At 33.1% G+C, this 20,086-nt stretch overlaps 3 protein-coding genes across 4 annotated transcripts; all 3 read left to right on the top strand.

Moving 5' to 3' along the window:
• Nucleotides 1,269–4,343, top strand: LOC105161740. Its single transcript, XM_011079538.2, has one exon. It carries the CDS (start codon nt 1,927–1,929, stop codon nt 2,590–2,592), a length of 666 nt encoding a protein of 221 aa, XP_011077840.1. The 5' UTR covers nt 1,269–1,926; the 3' UTR covers nt 2,593–4,343.
• Nucleotides 11,021–13,918, top strand: LOC105161809 (NAC domain-containing protein 90-like). The gene is made up of 3 exons (XM_011079623.1): nt 11,021–11,174; nt 11,470–11,771; nt 13,595–13,918. The coding sequence occupies exons 1-3, from the start codon at nt 11,021–11,023 to the stop codon at nt 13,916–13,918; spliced, it is 780 nt and encodes a 259-aa protein (XP_011077925.1).
• Nucleotides 15,083–19,633, top strand: LOC105161739 (mitochondrial fission protein ELM1). Of its 2 annotated transcripts, none has more exons than XM_020693658.1 (11): nt 15,083–15,334; nt 15,531–15,678; nt 15,797–15,839; nt 16,419–16,515; nt 17,018–17,167; nt 17,285–17,411; nt 17,740–17,852; nt 17,925–17,988; nt 18,442–18,535; nt 18,629–18,737; nt 19,221–19,633. In XM_020693658.1, exons 1-11 carry the CDS (start codon nt 15,224–15,226, stop codon nt 19,323–19,325), a joined length of 1,161 nt encoding a protein of 386 aa, XP_020549317.1. In that variant the 5' UTR covers nt 15,083–15,223; the 3' UTR covers nt 19,326–19,633. The 2 variants fall into 2 exon arrangements, with proteins under 2 accessions (XP_020549317.1, XP_011077839.1); XM_011079537.2 differs by having other exon boundaries at nt 15,782–15,839.

The raw sequence follows: 20,086 nt of genomic DNA, 5'->3' as shown, positions 1-20,086 counted from the left end.
AATCAATTTTTTGTAACTAATTAAATATATTCATGTATAATATCAATTCATTGTATACAATTAACTATTATATTCATGGAGGCATGTATCAATTCATTGGAATTACTTAAATATACATGTTTATATTAATTCGTTGCACTTTAATAACTATTATAGTCAATTAAATGTATTCATGCATGATGAATGAAACATATACTATATAAATCTCAATATGATACTAAAATAATTCAGAACACTCAGCCTCATGTCTTCTCATCTAAAAGGCATCGCAAAATCAAACATGAATGATCAAATGCGTAAAGTATTACAAACTTCATATTTTAACAAATTACCATAATATTTATAATTGTAATATTTATGAATTATTATTTTAGAGTTTTAATGGGACCCAATATTTATAAAGGACTTTTTCGAAAAATTATTATCTTATTATCTTATCGAATTTGATTATTTTTTACGAAGGCCAAGTCGGGACCGAAAGATTTTATTATTTTAGAGAGTTTATTAATTTGTAAAGTATTAATTTATAGAGGTTTTACTGTAGTTTTAATATTTCAGTAACTAAATTATATGCCTATAAAATTTTATTTAAAAAGCATTCTTTAACTAAAAAAATACTAAATTTTCATATTCAGAAATCCATGGTAACATTATTTTTAAAAACATGTTTAAATTTTTAAAAGAATTACAAAATGGTCTAACGGATCTTATAGATGAAATCCCTCAAGAGTAGAGTATATTAAGATTTTGAGATAGATTTGAGTGCATAAAAATCATAAGACGCCAAATCCCCAATTCCGAGAAATCCAATCTAAATCATGCATTTGATATTATATCCTCAAACTTCTTTATATTCAATTGCAAATATATACTAAACTTGACACCAATACCCAATTCTAAGAGCATATGATTAAAAAATATTAGCGGACAAATGCATAAAAAGAATTGGAATCTATGTATGAAATTTACATAATTGCTCAGTAATAAATTACAAAGCATTTAAGTATTAGTCTAGACAGTTTGTACCAATAAATTTAGAGACTAGTTATAAATAAATTATAACACGTAAAAGTTGATTTAACTTTAAATGATTTAGAAGTAATTTTGGAATAAGGAGATACCATTTTTAGCGACTTACACTAATTAATTAATTACAACTATATAGATTTCAATTATACAGATTTAAAATTCCAGAAACTAATATATATTACATAATTTTGAGGCACAATTACTTATAAGAAGAAATTCAAATTATAAAAAATAATTTAATGAAAGAATGTGGGAAACCAATGAGGATAAGGATGCCAGTATTTTTATGCCTCGTGGACCCTCCACAAATAAAGCAACGAAAAAAATAAAGCAGAAAGGAAAAGAAAAGATGATGACAACAGTGTGGAGCCCACTTCCGGACTTTTTTCTGACTTCCTCAATTTTCTCCCCCTCCCACATCACACACACCCACACTCTCTCTCTCTCTCTCCCCACTTCCCCTTCAGGCTTCAACTCCCCTACTCGCCGCAACCCCCTCCCAATTTATCTTCTGCTTCGCGCTCACTGAACCACCATCAATCTCTCGTGATTTTTGTTCCTATGATTGTGGGCTCCCCATGGTTTATGATTTCATATGTACGCTTTTGCTGAAGCGCAGAGAATCATGTCTCTCTTTCTCTTTCTCTTTCTCCTTCTCTCTCCACTTCCCCTTCAACTCCCCCTGCTGGCCACAACCCCCCGTTTATCTTCTGCTTCGCGCTCACTGAACTTCCATCAATCTTCGTGATTTTCAGGTTCCTATTATTGTGGGGCCCCATGGGGTTTATGATTTCATATGTACCCTTTTTCTGAAGTGCAGACAATCATCTCTCTCTCTCTCATCTGTCTGTGCCTCCCAGATTATCATTCGACACTCTTGCCTCTCTTGTGCGGAGAATGGACCAAAATGGTGTCATCAGCTATCGCCACCGGCGTTCGCCTTCCTCCGACAGATTTATTGGCGTCTTCTCTCCTCCTTCCTCCACCACGACCATCTCTTCATCTCCGTCCGTCGTCGCTGGGGACGAGCTCAACGAGGACGACGTCTTCTACACCAACGACTTCTCCGAGCCGCGGCGCGAGCCACCCTCAACCATCAACCACCGATCCCGTCACTCCTTCCGCCAACCGGAGAAGTTCGGCATCCTTGCCGCCTTACCAGAGGACAAGCGGAATACCGACGTCATCATCCAGAAACCTGCTCTCCATTACTCACCGACAAGTTCCTTCTCCCGCGATATCCCCTCGATTCCCAAGCCTCATCCCCCGGTGGAGATTACGTACTCGCAGTCGATGCCGATCCGGCGGTTCCAACAATCGGCGCCGGTGAACGTCCCGATGATGCCGAGGAAACCAAGAAACGTGGAGATCGCTGACTTGGACGTAGGCGACGACATGGACGAGGAGGAAGTGCTGCCGCCGCATGAGATTGTGGCCCGTGGGTCATTGAGAAATGAGAAGAGTTCATTTTCGGTGCTGGAAGGCGTGGGGAGAACACTCAAGGGGAGAGATCTACGGCAGGTGCGCAATGCTGTGTGGCGCCAGACAGGTTTTCTCGACTAGTATTATTAGCAAAATTGACATAATTTGTTATTTATCGTATTCTGCTTTCAGATTTGCGATGTCCGAAATCGATAATTGTTGAAGCCCTCCGTCTTGAAATCTATCCATTCTCAGTAGAATAGAAAAACAAGAACAACATATTATGAAGTAGAGTAAGTTAATTTATTCAATTGTAGTCAACAGAGGCTTCGGCTTTTGTTCTAGAGAGAAAAGATGACCATGGAAGAAGTCTCGGCCCAACCTTCCATGTCTTCGTATTTTGGTGTGTTAGCTATACAACTATGGAATTATCTTAATTGGTGATGTTACCAAGTTCCATTCATTTACAATGGCATGTTAGGTGAGATGTTTTTTGCTAATATTAAACATGAATAGTTGGAAATTGAAAATCACAATTTCACTATAGAGGTGATGATGAGATCAATTTATCCAAAAATTGATTTGTGTTGAAATATCAAATAAATGTTAGTTCCTTTGCAACATATCATCCACTAAGACGTTGGGCAATATGTAACATCAAGTAAAGATGACAGTATGATGCAATTCTTCCATTATCCTTTTTAAGAATAGTAATTGAAAACTAACAATGTCAAAATGACAAAAATGTTTTCTTATCAAAATACAAAAGAAACAAGACTTTTGAATTTTGCAAGATGTAGAATAATTTCAAGGATAACTGTGTGGTTTTCGATCAAATATGCTTCTGATACCAAAGAGCTTCCCTCCATGTTTCTTCAACAGTTAATTTTTACACTATCACATCACCTTCGTAGGATCACATTTCACATGATGTTTAATTTTCATAACATGATGTGTGCAACTTGTTTTAAGAATTACTCCGTGATTATCGAAATGCTTGAATAATAAAAGATGTATGTAAGTATAAAGATTGGTGTAGAGAATGAGCGCCGAGTGACAACTGACAAGTCAGAATATCAATAAGCAATAATTGTGTAGTTCACACGGGAATAATACCCCTCGCACGATATTATGATTCCATCATTCATGCAATTGGACTTTGTGGAGTAGAAAAGGAAATGATCGCTAAGCTAGGAAACACAACGACTCAAAATAATCATAGCCCCCAAAAAAAATCCCAATCAAAATAAGAAGTAGAGAAAAGAGAAAGGGCAAGTCAGAATATCAATAAGCATTTTTAATAAGCCTCACGGAGATTATTCACCTCTCGCTAATCCACTTTTTTCATCATTCTTGCCAACTGGGAGACAAATAATTTTTCCAAAAAGTTGTTTTAAAAAACTAAAGGAATTGTCCCCCATCTACAAGCAAAGAGACATTCAGAATCCACTTTCTGGATCAATAATAAAGATCCGAATTCCGAATCAACCAACAGTAGAAAAATTTACTGCAGCAACCGGAAATTGCAGGAAAAATTAGAGATCCAAAACATAAGAATGAATTGCCTCTTGGTAGACCGAAGACGGGGGTAAGATGGAATTCTCAGAAGGAAAACCCTAAAAAGAACACCATAACAACACACACAATCACACCAATATACATACAAAACATACGTACATAAGTGACCGTGCGCGTATACATTTACTATAGCGCGGCTATGACTCAAAACGCTTCCATTGACGACGGCGGAAGGCGATCTTAAGGGCCGCGCCGACAGGGGGGGGGGGAAACTGAAACATCCGAACACTTACAAATTGTATAACGATTCCCCAAAGAACAACAATCGAAAATCGAGTGTTTGCGAAGATAATGATATAGAAATGAGATGCTCAGCTGCAGGAGAAAAACCCTAGAAAATGAAGTAGCAGAGAAGAAGACCCCTAGGATGGGATGGGAAGAGGAGTGAGTTTTATATAGGGAATGTTTTAGGTCACTCATCTTGGGCCAGAAGTGTTGGTATTTGGGTTGTTCATAATAATGGGTTAGGCCCAAACATGAAGGTTTCTACCCAAAAATGGCCGAGTTGTTGGACTTGGACACTCAAACCAACTCCTCCTTTTAATTCCATACTAAAAAAAAATCTCATTCAATCAAACTCCTCTTTTCTCATTGAGATGAGATGATATAAAATCACAAGCAATTATAATTATTTGAAATACGTGTGAGTACTGTAATTAAGTAAAGTTTTAGGGATGTATATGCAACTTTTTTAAATTAATTAACTTAAACCCTATTTGAGAATGCAGAATTACACTTTACCCCCAAAGTTTCTGAATCACTTATACCCTTCTCAAAATTCTCCGTTTATATATGATCCCTCCTTGTTAGTGTTTGAACGAAAAATGCTGATATCAGCAAAAAAAATATAAAATTTCAGTTTTGTTCCTCGTTTAATACTCAATTATATATTTTTGTACACTTAAAGGGATAAATATTTAACATTATTATATTTTCTTTACTAATAAATACAAAATTATTGTATAAAAATATTAAATGAAGGAAAAAAAAGAATTAAAAACTTGTGTAATTTTTTCATTAACGTTAATACTTTTCGCCCAATCTAACGACAGAGGATTATGTGTAAACGGTAAATTCATAGGGGTCGAAGTATAATTATTTTTTTTCTTTTTTCCTTATTTAGGATAAGGAGATACAAACACAATTTACACACATATATATAGAAACATGGCCCATGGCCTACTCTGCTCCGGATTTATGTCTTTTTGTCTCGAGAGCCCATCAATCGACTTCTTGACCTCGCCACTCGGTACTTGACTTCATCAGTTCCACCCCCTTTCCACCACATTTCGTCTTCCCAATCAAACTACCACAACCAAAAATTAAAATTAGTCCAAATTTAATTGGTAAAGTTGAGATCTCATGATTTTAAAATTATATGTTCGAACTCTATAAACGTGAGAGATGTAACTCTACTTTAATAGAGATCTTACCCATTCTATAATCAAAATAATTGAATTCGATATGGGTCTTACCTAAAAGATAATGCTCAAATGGAGGGTTCACATCTACAATCCCACAAACACACTAATCCTGATACTGAATTTGTGGATTTGAATATGATTTTTTTTTAAAAAAAAGGTAAAAACGATGAACTATTATTTTTTTATTAATTAATTGCAATTATCAAATAACATGTCCAATGATCAATAACTACTGTTGAATAAAAAAACACGTACTATTAAAGTAGAACAACATCACACATGTTAGTGGAGTTCGAACCCATGATCCTAAAATTATGGGGACTCAACTTCCCAATTGAACTTGATCTCATCACAAATTTGAAGATGAATTAGGCACCCGAGTATCCATTAACAATATTCTAAAGATTATACCTAAATTTTACTAATCTTGTATTTGTAATAATGATGGGAATTTCACGACCAACTGAGATCCATTTTCTGGACCTGAGAGGTCTTTGCAATTCTCTAATTATGAACAGTATTTTCTTCTATGGTTGACTACTTGACTTCCTCCTAATTTCGTTTGACAAATTCAAGTTTGACGTCAATGTTTTTGGTCAATTTTATTTATTCATATAAAATTCACGAGCAATTGATGTATTTAATTATCTAGAAAGTGGTGACAGTATAATAAAATTTTATTTTTTAAATTACAGATATTTTATTTTAAAAGATAAATGAATAAAATAACTACCATGAAAAAAAACTTATACTTACATCCATTAAATTCAAAACTCACAATTTTTAAATTATGAATCTATATTAACATTTTGAGGCAAGAAATTACCACCATATGTATCTATATATAACATTCATCATAATCAAAATATGCTAAATTCTTTTCATTCGGGTAAATTACATTAATACCCCTAAGATTTTTCAAAATTAATACATCAACATTAAATGTCTTTTCCAAATTACAATTATAGTTTTTTAAGTTGTAGTTGTAATTATAAGTATATATTTTATTCAGTAGAAAAGTTTACACAAAGACCTCTTAATGCACATTACAGTAAGACCCCCTAAAGGGATGATGCGTAATTTTACAAAAGGTAGGAGATGGTTGTGTATTTGGATCTAACTTGTAGAGGTGTCAATATAATTTACTTGTTTTAGTATGATACGGCATAATTATAAGGGAAAATCATATTTTTGCTCTGTTAGTACACATGCACTTTATAGATTGTAGCGTATCCCTTGGCCTGTCGAGGAAAACACTACTTGATTCATGATTGTTGTACTATATCTTTTTTTATTTATGAAAATTACATTTACCGAGAAAATCATATTTTTGGTCCCATATGCTAGGGTCTTTTTGAAGATAGTCCGTTTATTATAATTTTCTCACATTACATTCTACAAGTTGAAATTTTTTTTAGTGTTAGTCATTACATCCATTTTTTGTCTAACAACTAACTAAAAAATGAAGGAAAAATGTTAATCTCTTGATTAATTATAGGACGAAAATACACATGAGGAATGAAATAAATTTTTTTAACTTATGGGATGATATGAAAAGATGATGATAAATTAGATTAAATTAAAAAAAAGGCCTAATATATCGGACCAAGATTGCGATTTTCCCTAATCATAATTATGACATTATATTATGTCAATTCAAAGTAGTGGGTAGTAGGGAAAAATGAATAAGGTTTAATCATGTGTTCCAAAATTAAATCGTAGATAACACAATTTACTTTAGTTAAAGAATATCGATGTGGGAGTAATCTTCTGAAAGTCATATCCGCACCCCAAACTCTATTTTAGCCATCAATTTGGCCCCGATCCGATCCAAAATCGACTTGTATAGACTAACGATGACTAATCAATCATCTCTTGATTTGTAGTTCACGTGAAATTCTACAATTAAAAAAAATTATAAAATATTTGCCCCTCCATGTTCTAGGTACTACTTTTGCTAGTCTAATATTTCTTACAACTTTAAGCATTTGTTCTTTATGAACTATCTGACTTAGATATAAGATGGCTATATACAGGGCTTTTTCGATATGATTTTCCACCTTGTAGAACTCATAGGAATTTAGATGTACTCTATCCATTTGAAAAATTATAAATACTCTTGAAAGTAATAGGCGTCTAACAAATACTTCCGAATAATAAGCTGTCATGAGGGAATATTTCGCGTGAAAATAAAATTAAATTATGTTTGAATTAGTTAATAATATTATATTTTATATTGGATTGTGGTGTCAAATTAATATATTTCTAATAAGAATACATATAAACAAATATATTTTCATTTTCATCACTATTTCAGAAACTAAAAACTGAAAAATAAAAAATAAAAAAAATTAAAGAAACTCGATGCATGTATTTTCATAGTGCAATTTCATTATTTTCTGAGAAAATTACGTAACTATGATATACCAAATTTGTGGGAGTATGTGCTACATGAAATAAATACATTTTTGGAGCCAAAAATATATGAAGGAAGAATATAATTAAGATTTTATAACTAAGAGGGGGGGCATTGCAATATGATCAAACTAAAGAGGTCTATGTGTAATTTATTCAAAGTTTTTGGATTTGATCTAACTATTGTGTCCTACTATAAACAGTAGCAATCACAGTAACTACCCTCCACCATGAATTGATAAAGGAAATTGCTGCCTACTTACTATGTGAAGCTTCCTCTCTTCTTACTCACTCACCTTCCATGATTTTAGCCTTTATTCTTGTAAGTTCCTGGAAACATTTCATTCAGAACCTAACATTATTGGAATCACCACATTGTCTATACAAAATTAAAAACAAATATTTAACACTAAAAACTGAAAATTAGAAATGAAAACATAAATAATTACCTTGTTAATCAAATCTTTTAGTAAATTTCGTAGCAACAAATGAGGGAACCCAGTTTAGTATATACCCTTATCCGATTTTTGTAAAACAACCCTCTTTTAGAAAACCAAAAAGATGAACCACAACCTAAAACGCTAATTTTTCAACTATATATATATATGGGTAAATTATAATTATCTCTTCTGAAATTTGATATAATTATAAATATTTTATCGTTATTTGAGAATTATAAACTGCTCAAAATGCATTTTTGGATTATGCATTACAATTTTATATACTTTTTTAGAATTTTACAAAATAAATTTATGAACTAATATTCTCAATGGAACATTTTATTTATTTATTTTTCTTAATTAAGGAGGATTAGTGCTGGTTCCCCAACTACTCTTCACGCGAGTTGAACCCATGATCAAAGTCATAGGTGCAAGGTACTCTTGCCAACAAATCACCTTGTCTTGTCTATTCTCAATGGATTATTACTTCACCAATTTTCAATTTTTCGTTTTCTTAAAAATAAATTAACAAGAGTAAAGTAGTAATTTTTACTTCATCTGTTTAAGAACTACATAATTATTTTCATTTGAAGGAGTACTTGAAATTTTCTAAACAACGAAAGAATATGTATAATTACGTTAAATATAGGGAGAGTGAAGCATTTCTGATTTACCTTATATATGTATATATATTATATATCACGATGTGGCATTATAGGCACAAAAGGTTACCAAGTAGTTATTATTTTTTCGCAGAATAGAAAACAAACAACCATGTTGAACTAGTTATTATTATCAACATTATTGTATGTACCCTTATTTGTAACGAATTTTGATTTTCGCATGTACATAGATAGATTTGTTTGCTCTGAACAAAGATGATCAGAACAAACAAATAGAAAGAAAAGGACCGCAGGGAATTGCATGTCCCAAAATTTGGTCTGCAACCAAAAAGATATAAGATTAATTAATTTGTATATGTAATTTTCGTTTATTCTTCATGGTCCTGAAAACATGACTACCACGATTCGTGCTATTATATTTTCATATAATATTTAATTGTCACGGTATGCAGTCTATGCAAGCATATAAAAAAGAATTTTGGTATGAAATGAAGAGAAAAAATAAATTTATGAAAAAAAGTCATCGTGAGTGTGCGGTGATGAGAAAAAAAGAACCTCCCGAGAAGAAATAAACGTAGGGTGAGATTGGAGATAAAAAAAAGTGAGAGAGAAACGTTTGATTAGTAGATTGATCGAGAGGAGAAAAAATTTGTAATTGTGAGATTATGAAAAATATTGACATTACTACTATCATCAATCTTTATTTTCTTTTTTATTTTTAATGAAGGGAATAAATGAATTAAAAGGTAAATTTGAGTATTGTTTTTGAAATTAAGCTTAATTCAAAAGATGGGAGAAGAGAGGAAAAAAGGGAACAATTAATCTTGAAATTTGAAGGGAAAAATGCAATTTCAGTCATATAACCTATGAGGGATGGTATATTTGATCAAACACTAATTGATTTAGTTCTATAACTTTAAATTTTGGTAATTTTAATTAATTGGTCATAAAGTTGCATGTGATTTGCACACGACACAACTAAATTATAAAATAATCCTGTAAATCAATTTTTAAAAGACCAGAAAAGCCTATCTCCTAAGTTACAGGACTAAAATTGTCTAGTCTCATTAAGTTATAGGACTAAAATTATATTTTAATTGGGCCATATGCAGGTCAGATGCTATTTTCAGGCCAAATTGACTAGAAAATAACTACAATTAATTACCAAAATTACAAGGTTACAAGACTATGCGCAAATCAATTTATACAGAATAGAAAATGCAACCCAAATTACATGATTAAAATTACAATTTTTTCAAATTTGGTATTGAGGAGCATATTTATCCATCTATATATCTACACTATACATTAAGTTTTTCTTTTTTAAATTTTCATACATTTTTGTTGTCATAATTTTTTTATAAATTTAATATTAACTTAATACTTTGTATATTTTATATTAAATAATAAATATTTTATTTTAAATAATAATATGAAATTTGCACAAACATAGCACGTACCTTTTTTAAGGTAATTATTTGTAAATTTCGTCTGTTTTTGTCATTGGCAAATGCTGATGGAAAGTATGCATGTAATTTCTTAAAGTCGAGAAAGCACATTTGTAATATAATCAAACTTCACTGCCCTCGTATGTAAATAATTAGCTTTAAAAATTAAACCAAATAAAGAAACAAGGGTGGAAAGAATACGAGAGGATTCCCTAGAGTGGTAGGCAAATTGGTAGTCCAAAGGTCATTCAACTTTTAACTTTTAACCTATTTTTTGTGGCAGTCATTTTTAAATAAATCACTTTCATCTTTACGATTCTCAATTTCATTTGATCTCGATAGGAACATGATGACAAAGTTGTCCCTTGAACACATATGGAGTTCAATAAAAACACAGGACAACTGTATTATTTGAATAAGACTTGAGAGAATACGCACCCAACGCACATCTATTATTTTCTTGATAAGTGCGTGGAAATTTCCATATATCTCACACAGTCACACACGTCGCACTCATTCCCCTCCAATCTCTTTCCCCATAAATACATGTAAAAATATGGGCTGCAAGAACATGTGCTTGTACCTCCAAAGATATTCACTTGTGTTAAATTAGTTCATCACAGTTCTTGTCTAGTTATAACATGGATGCTCCGTTACCAGGTTTCAGGTTCTACCCTACGGAGCAAGAATTGCTGTCTTTCTATCTGCATCATAAGATCAAAGGCACGAGCGCGGACATAGATAGTGTTATACCCGTCGTCCACATTTACGATTACAATCCATGGGATCTTCCACGTACGTAATGAGTTCAATATCAACCCTTTTTCTTGATTTTCAAGATCTGTACATATATACAACAACCAGATTAGATTTTCTGTTGCAAATTCCTATTGTTTCTCGTAATATGGCACTTTACAACGTCATGTGTATAAAATTTACGTTAGAATTAGGGTCTTTGATTATCTCCTATGATTATGGTCTCTATGTTGCGCCCTATATATATATATATATGTAATAACGTATGATCACATGATGTCAAGAATGTGTGTATACTAGTACCATGTTTTTACAATAAGACGGAAACCTGCAGAATTTGCAGGAGAGCTTTGTCCGGAGGACAGCGAGCAGTGGTTCTTCTTCATTCCGAGGCAAGAAAGGGAAGCCCGGGGAGGACGGCCGAACCGCCTCACGCCGGAAGGGTACTGGAAAGCAACTGGCTCTCCTGGTGAAGTCTACTCGTCGCAAAACCACAGAATTGGGCAGAAGAAAACCATGGTTTTCTACGAAGGACGAGCTAATCACCGGGGGAGAAAGACCGACTGGAAAATGAACGAGTACAAGATCTTTGTCACTGATCATGGAGCTTCCTCCTCGTCTGGTGAAAAATTGCAGGTCTGAATCTGATTCCAGTTTGTTCTTACATGAGTGTGTGTGTATATATATATATATATGTATATAATGTAGTTTATGAGTTGCATGTAATTTCTTGGGGCTGGCTATGCTTCTAAGCTTATCAAACTATGTTATAAGACGTTTGAGAGCTAACGAGCTTTTAAAATTATTTGTAAATTTTTTTTAAAAAGCTTATAAGATCTTCAAATAAGATATTTTGAATTTTACAAATTTTCTTTATAAAAAAGTTAACTTAGCACTGAATTTTTTCTTTAAAACATCTTATAATATTCTCTTTAATCTTAATATTTAATAAACAAAAACACACTCATATTTTTGTTAGTGTTTCACTTTTACCCACATATAATTGATTTTTTTCTCTCAAAGCAAAATTATATATATAATTTCAAATTCTAATAATTTGATGGCCTTCGGCATAATTACAGTATAAAAAATTTATTATCTTATAAGCTCTAGCATCTTTATATAAACAGTTTAAGAGTTTAATTTTAAAATAAAATTAAACATCCTTAAGTTATTAAAATATCTTATAAAATGTTTCAAAGAAATTACTTAAACACCCTCTAAATCTGTGAATGAAGCAATATTTGGCTTAGTTTATCCGATTTGGATGTTCTAGTGTTGAAAAGTAAATCAAATTAATTGTTATAAGATTCACTATTTTAAGGGTTTATTTGAGCTCAAATTGTTAAATATATCATCCTTTTGATACTGAAAACTAAATCAAACTGCTCAATACTCTTCAGATATGTGGTTAGAATTTATTTGAGGCTGGGTTGAAACTAACCTTATTTACTTGATACCATCACAAGTTTGAGGGTTTAGAGATTATAATTGCTCAATTTGTTAGATATAATAATATATTATGTTGGAGGTGAAAAAAATTCAAGTTAGACAAAACTCGTCATAAGATGGAGTAGAAGAGTTAAAGGGTTAAAAGTACTTTTGGTTCTGTAATTTAAATTATTTAATATTTTTTACTTTTAACTTTCTAGGGTAGCATGTTGGTCATGCATATTTTTAATTTTTGTAATTTCAGTCCTTTTTTCTCTCAAGAGTCCACCCTTTTTGCTGGTGGAGTTGAACTTCAGCAAAAAGAAAGAAAAAATGACTAAAAAATTACGAAAATAAAAAAGATATAGGACTATAAAATGCTAATTTAGAAAATTAAAGAGTGAAAATGCCAAATGACCTAAATTATGAGACACAAAATATTAAAATTAAAAAATAAATCAATATTAGTCATACACATCATAAGATCGAAAATTAATAGTTTATTTGAGCTTAGTTTATCAAATAAAATTACACACTATGATTGAACTTATATTCGATTTTGTAAGATTTGATGTTTGGTTTGACTCGACTTGATTATTGGAAAAAGACAAATCAGAAATGTGAAAGAATATCAAGTTGCTCTTAGTCTTTAGGTCAATAAAATCTTTTTCTGAGATACGTATAAATCAGATAAAACTCAGACGTCACTACTCAACGTCAGTTGTGTGTTCAACTTGACTTGATTTATCTATTCTATATGCATGCATGTCAAAAAATGTCCTAAAACCCTAAACCCTAATCAATGATTGCATAAAAGAAACTTAATAAGCCAAGATTTACATGAAGATTAGCTATGCCTATATATCTATATCTATACTATATACAAAGTAAGAGCACCTTTTTGTCAATTTTTTTTACAAATAAGGATATTTATTGTAATTTATTATCTTAATAAATATTTTAGGTACTTTTAAAAATTATGTACATAGAGTATACACACTTACTAGTATATATTGTGTTTGGTGCAGGTGAATGAAGAATACCGTTTGTGCCGAATTTACAAGAGATCAAGGTCTTTGAGGGCATTTGACCGGCGGCCGCTACGCGAGGAGGCCGCAACAGGCCACCAACAGGCGCCAGTGCACCGACAGGAGCCGGTGTCCGAGTTGGTGGCAGGTGATCATCAGGCAGCGGTGGACCACCAGCAGCATCATCACACTGCTCAGGCTGCCGTTATCAATGATTCATCCTCAGGGGACCATAACACCAATCATGAAAACAATTGGGATATGGCAACTGAGAACGAACCCTTGTGGGCTTGGGAAGAATTAAACTGGTTTTATCTACAATGATTTAGCATAATATATCCTATGTATATATATATATATATATGTATTAATGATTGGAATTTAATTAATTAGAAATAAGTAATATTTAGTTAATTAATAAGACTGCTCCTAATTACGTGCTGATCATTGGCTAGTTGTTTTGAGTAGAATTCAACTGGTTTAATTTGTACCCATATATTATCAAGTTTTAATGTAAATTATAAAATTTTAATTTCAAGATATAATTGTTAGATTTATTAGTTTTCAACTTTTGTTGGATTTAGAGTATGTGGAATTATATTACAACGGGGTGTTGGCAGAAAATTCTAATTCGGGACGAATTCAGTCGAATTTGAATTAATTATATGACAAGTGCAATATACTTATCATGTAATTTGAGCGTACAATTTAAAAAAAAGTGAGCAAATTTATTATGCGAAAGGAATTTAATCACATCAAAATCTTCCCATTGCAACTGGTATAGAACTTTTTCTGGAAAAAAAAAAAAGGGGTATAGAACTTGTTATATGATTGTAATTTCTTGTAAGTTATACATTAATTAGTCATTTATATTATACATTCTTATAAGGAAATTTGGTTTTGGTTAATTAAGGAATTATAGATTTATAAATTTAAATTCATTTTTACGACCATTCCAAATGTTAAAGATTATTAGTCCAAGTACAACTAAATTACTAATTAGACTTTTATTGAAAGTTGAGCTCTATGATTTATGGTGTTTGGATTAATTTATAATTTTTTTTAAACTCTTAAATATATTTAAGAATTTATAAGATATTACGGAATACTTGACAATTTTTTGTAATAAATGAAATATTAAATGCTTATAAACTAGATTAAAAAAAAGAAATTTCTAATTTATTTTTAATTGTATAAAATTTTAATAAGTTAATTCAAATACGAGGATATAGCTATTTTATCTAATATTTCGAATAAAAAAAATTCTAATATTATAAGATCGAATTGATTTTATTTAATGTAATATCTCAAAAGATAATTGAAGACGAAATTTTATAAAATTTAGAGAATTTTAATATCAAATGCATCGAAGAGACCAAGTTAATGGGCTAGGTCCGGAAATTGAAATGGAGTCACTGCTCCTTGCCCGGACCCGGACTCGGTCCGCACCCGGTACCCTAAACAGTCCAATCACGGGTCAAACTTCAATCCCCAGAGACCGAAGGAAAGCTCTGCGGTTGCATTTCAATTTCTCGGTGTAAACCAGCAGAACCCTAAACCCTAGTCCAGTAACGTAGAAATGTTACCTCTTTTCTTAAGTTTAATCAGCGGTATTCATGGGTGAGCTCAATGCAAACGGTCAGGAGAGCAATTGTGATCGGCAACGGCTTCGCCGGTGCAGAAAATCAGTGTATTGGCTTGGTTCGGGCTCTGGGGCTCTGCCACAAATTCACTTTATATGTAAGCAGATTTCTTTCGGATATAATTAAGTCTGAATTAAAATGGCGGAAGATATTATGTATTTGATTGAATGCTGGTCAGTGGTCAGTCGTCACGACTATATTTCTTGGCGGTGAAATCAGAGTGAATACACACTTTATTACTGTTTCTGCTTATAGTTCACTGTGATATCTGCTAATTTTTATTATGTTTGCAGCGTGTTAGTCGGCCGAGAGGGGGAATCAATGACAGACTTCATTGGTTGCCGGTTTCTGTTCATAAAAAATTAGATCATGCTGTTAAGTGGATTCGCGAAAGGCGATGCCTAGGGAAGAAGTTGGTGCCTCTTCCAGCTGAAGGAAAAGGTGTTATAGGCAGTTGATGTGTTATCTTCAGTTTGCATTTATGTCCTGAAAATGGGATCATTGAATTTTTTCCGGATGAATATTTATCTTTTCCTCATCTTAGATGTTTTGGAGGCAGATGCAAGGCATATTGCGAAAGTCGCACGGGACACATTTGAAAGGTACCTGTTACTTTTTCTCTTTTCTTGGCTGAGCATTCGTTTAAAGAACATTTTTGTTCTTTTTAACCTAATACTGAGGACAATCGGTTAAAAAGACTTAAATCACTGCAAAATCCTTGCAGGTGCGATATGGGCAACTTTGCAGTGCATTTAGGATTGCCTGTTTTTTAATTGTTCTGTGAACATGTTACTTCAAATGAGCACATCCCAAGCATTCTCTTCTTGGCAGAAACTTTTCTATTGAGATATTTGATTTAGTACATAACATTGTGGTTGAAAATTGACATCATATGACTATCATGTCTAGTATGGTCAGATGGTCCTAATGTTAGATTTGGATGCTGGAAGTAGAAAATATCTAGATGAGCACCAGATGCAAAATTTCTTTGGATCCAACATGACCATTCCTTTTTTACTCTTGGACATTATGAACTGAAATTGATTTAAATTGGTAGATTGAGGGAGGTACAGTTCTATGTGATTATCAGCTTATGATTACTGTGAGTATGGGAATACATATGTGGGTGGATCTAGATGACTTTCTATCCTTTCTGAGCTTTACTTTTGAAACTGTTCTAGGGATGGCCCGATCTTGGTGGTTGCCTCAGGTCGTGATACTATTGCTGTTGCAAGTTCCATTAAGCAGTTAGTTCCAGAAAATGTTTTTCTTGTTCAGGTAGATGAGGTGCTAAGTATTAAATCCATCAAATAAATCTAAGTGCCCATTTGCTTTAATTTGCCTTGTTATATAGTTATGTACAGGATGAGAAAAGAATAAGTGGTCGGATGTATGGAATTCTAATTATTTGCATAGAATATTCAAACATATGTTCGTGGCTATTATTGACTTCCTTTTATTTTGGATTTTTGGGTATGAAATCACTCCTTTTGCTTTTTCAACAATGTGTAAATCTTTTAGATTCTGCTGATGGTTTGATCTCCGTTCATATAACCATTTAGCTAACTCTCTAGCAGAATGATGGTTCTTCTAGTTATGAAGTTTAATGCAAACTAAACATGATTCTTAACCTACGATGATAAAGTGTAACATTTTCATGCAATGTGCAGTTTGAGTAATACTTGTGGGTTTTAATATACATAGATTTGATACAAAATCATTTAAATAGGCATGCAGGTTTGCCCTTCAGGCTTTGATATCTTATTCTATTTTCTTTCAGATACAACATCCGCGCTCGCGTCTACACAGATTTGATCTGGTGATAACACCTCGCCATGATTATTACCCCTTAACGCCCGAGGCACAAAAACAAATCCCTTTGTTCCTGAGAAGGTGGGTAACACCTCGAAAGCCTCCTGATAAACATGTGGTATGTTCTTCCTTAGTTGATAGCTGCAGAAACTATTTGTTTGAAATAATTCTAGTTGTCTGCCATTTTGAATTTTATGTAGATTATTGGCTTTGCTGAGCTAGATGTTGCTTTTAGGTCCTTACAGTCGGCGCCCTTCACCAGGCTAATTCTGTTGCTTTAAGAAATGCCGCTTCTGCTTGGCGTGATCAGATGGCAATTTTGCCTAAACCGTTACTTGTCGTTTCCGTTGGTGGGCCTACAAGTAGGTTATGGACTGGACTAATTCTTATATCTTTTTATGCTAAAAACTATTGTTGGCGGCTGATCTAAAATAGTTTCGCTTGGTTCTATCTGGTTATTGATAGTAAACCTGTGCTTCATCATCGCTCTGTTTTTTATTTCAGTGTTTGGATGTTACATACGATCTTCCTAAAACTTTCTTTTATTCTGTCTAATCTAATAATTCACAATGTTTCTTTTTCAAATTGTGAAGGTTCATGCTCCGCATGTAGCCTCTTATTAGGTTCATGAATATGAGCTACCTTTTGAAAGTTCTTTGTTTTCCTTTTCCCCACTTCCTCTCTTTTTAGGGCATTGCAGATATGGTAGAGATCTAGCAACAGAGCTGACAGCCTTATTGAGGAGTGTTCTCCCAACTTGTGGCAGCCTCAGAATATCATTTTCTCGTCGAACCCCCAAGATTGTCCGTACACTTTTCAGAGTTTTATATAATTATCAATCTAAGGCTTAATGCTCATTCGTGCTGGGTGAACAGGTGTCTGAAGTCCTTGTGACTGAACTCTCAAATCATCCCAAAGTCTACATTTGGAATGGTGAAGGTACTGAGTTGGTTCAGTTTATCTCTCTTTAATCATCACTTACAAAAGTAATGTTAAGGTTCTGTTAGATTCCAATTATGTTGTCATCTCTCATTCATATTTCCCCAAAGTTGGCTAAAGGAGACAAGAGGATACACAGTAATTTATTCCCTTGTCCCTCTCATTTCGGCAATTTTCTTTCTAGTTTGTTCTTTATTTCGCTTTCCTTTTTTTCCTTTCTGATTTTATTGTTCCAAATTTATTTCACTGGACAAGCGTGGACTTATGTTTGAAAGAGCTAATGCTTGAATGGTGACTGGAAAACTTTTCTCCATTGCCTTTTCCTCGAAGATTATCCTGGGGGTCAAGTTAAATTTTAAGATATGCTTATCCTTACAACTCATTGTAACATTATTCCTTTCTGTTTTTCCATTGGAGAAGTCAACTGACATGCACCTTTATCACACTGTTCAGGTCCAAATCCACACATGGGACATCTAGCTTTTGCAGATGCTTTTGTTATCACAGCTGATTCAGTAAGTATGTTGAGTGAGGCTTGCAGCACAGGGTATGTGACAGTATATCTATTAATAATAAAACTGTGGCTTTATTTTCTTGAAAAATTTGGTTTTCTTTCTGTGTCTGAATCTTTGAAGTGCAGGAAGCCTGTGTATGTGATTGGCGCTGAGCGGTGTACATGGAAGTTTGCATATTTTCTCAAATCCCTCCAGACTAGAGGTGCAATTCGACCATTCACTGGTGAAGAAAATGTGAGCAATTGCCACCTCATTGTACTTTTGTCAGTTGTTATCGATGTACAAATTTTAGGGTAAATTTACATTGACACCTAATGAAGTTAGGTCCAATTATGCAAACACTCTTGCTCTTTGCAAAATTACAAGTTTACCCCAAAATTAGATCTAATTACAACAGACACGCTACCTTGGGGGGTGTTGATGCAAGTTTTTGCCCATGAGGGGAAGTCTATTTAAATTACAATTACAACCTCACAGGGTGCTGGCAATTTTGCAAAGGTCAAGAGGTATTTATAAAATCAGACCTAACCTCCTCAGGGGTGTTTGTGTAATTTACCCAAATTTAGAAGAGAAGGTTTTTCTTCTCGGGACTAGCGGCTTGCTTGTTCAAGATGTCTGATGTATAAAGAGTAATGTAACAATAAATATATATCATCATCTTTAGTTGCATATTATGTCAAGGATAAACGATGCTCATCTTGTATCTTTATTCCCCAGATTTCTGAAAATTGGCACTATTCCCCACTATGTGATACTGAGAAGGCTGCCGATGAAGTAATCAAGGCACTTGATGACCGCGGGTGGAGATTGCAGCCACAATGAGCTTTCCAGATAATGGCATGGTAACGTTTGCTGTCATTATACCAGCATCATACTGAGTTGGTGAAAGCAAATATCTAATCAAGAAACTCAAGAGGTGTAAACTGGTATTAAGGGCTAATAACCACAGCTAGGTGTAATCACCAGATCAAATGAGATGAAGCTGACAAGTTACTTTTCGCTGCACATGGATTTCTTGAGAAACTTCAGTTCATTTTTGCATGTTCTTGATTGTTTAGGTTCTTTTGTATCGGATTGTCTCATTTATATGAGGTTCAATGAGTTTCGGGTGCAGTTAACATTTTTCCTTCTTATACCCTTAATATTATATTACAGTTTTTAAATTCACTCTGCAAATTAAAGACTGCACTAGCAGACATTCCTTACAAAATGTTAGGTTGTTGACATAAGTTTATTGGTTGGCAAGCAAACTCCACGTCTCATGCTCTCGCCCAATGGGCACACATCATTCAAATTGGAATGGTTTATTGAGTCTGATTGTATTTTGAATGCTCTGAATTTGTACAAATTGAGCCTCTGTAATTTGTATAATTTCTTCTTGTATGCAAGTATCAAATTATAAACAAACCAAAAAAAAAAAAAAGAGAGAAAAGAAAAAAATTATGTACGCTATATGTGCGATGAATCACATACAAAATGTACATGCTGCGATGTATATAATATAAAAGCTGAAAGCAGATATTATCATAATCTGCTGTAGTGGATTAGAGAAGGTGTTTGTTATTAGTTGAGTCATGATGCCA

Source organism: Sesamum indicum, linkage group LG5 (assembly GCF_000512975.1).
Source record: "Sesamum indicum cultivar Zhongzhi No. 13 linkage group LG5, S_indicum_v1.0, whole genome shotgun sequence".
NCBI lineage: Eukaryota > Viridiplantae > Streptophyta > Magnoliopsida > Lamiales > Pedaliaceae > Sesamum > Sesamum indicum.
Note: the sequence above shows the minus strand (reverse complement) of the source record. Positions and strands in the feature narration are given on the sequence as shown.

Excerpts from the sequence above, each read along its gene's own strand:
- LOC105161809 (XM_011079623.1), top strand. The coding sequence starts at position 11,021 with ATGGATGCTCCGTTACCAGGTTTCAGGTTCTACCCTACGGAGCAAGAA. Across the intron at positions 11,175-11,469 it reads CAATCCATGGGATCTTCCAC|AATTTGCAGGAGAGCTTTGT; the intron begins GTACGTAATGAG and ends GGAAACCTGCAG. Across the intron at positions 11,772-13,594 it reads CGTCTGGTGAAAAATTGCAG|GTGAATGAAGAATACCGTTT; the intron begins GTCTGAATCTGA and ends TGTTTGGTGCAG.
- LOC105161739 (XM_011079537.2), top strand. The coding sequence starts at position 15,224 with ATGCAAACGGTCAGGAGAGCAATTGTGATCGGCAACGGCTTCGCCGGT. Across the intron at positions 16,516-17,017 it reads AAAATGTTTTTCTTGTTCAG|ATACAACATCCGCGCTCGCG; the intron begins GTAGATGAGGTG and ends ATTTTCTTTCAG. Across the intron at positions 17,853-17,924 it reads CTCGTCGAACCCCCAAGATT|GTGTCTGAAGTCCTTGTGAC; the intron begins GTCCGTACACTT and ends CTGGGTGAACAG.
- LOC105161740 (XM_011079538.2), top strand. The coding sequence starts at position 1,927 with ATGGACCAAAATGGTGTCATCAGCTATCGCCACCGGCGTTCGCCTTCC.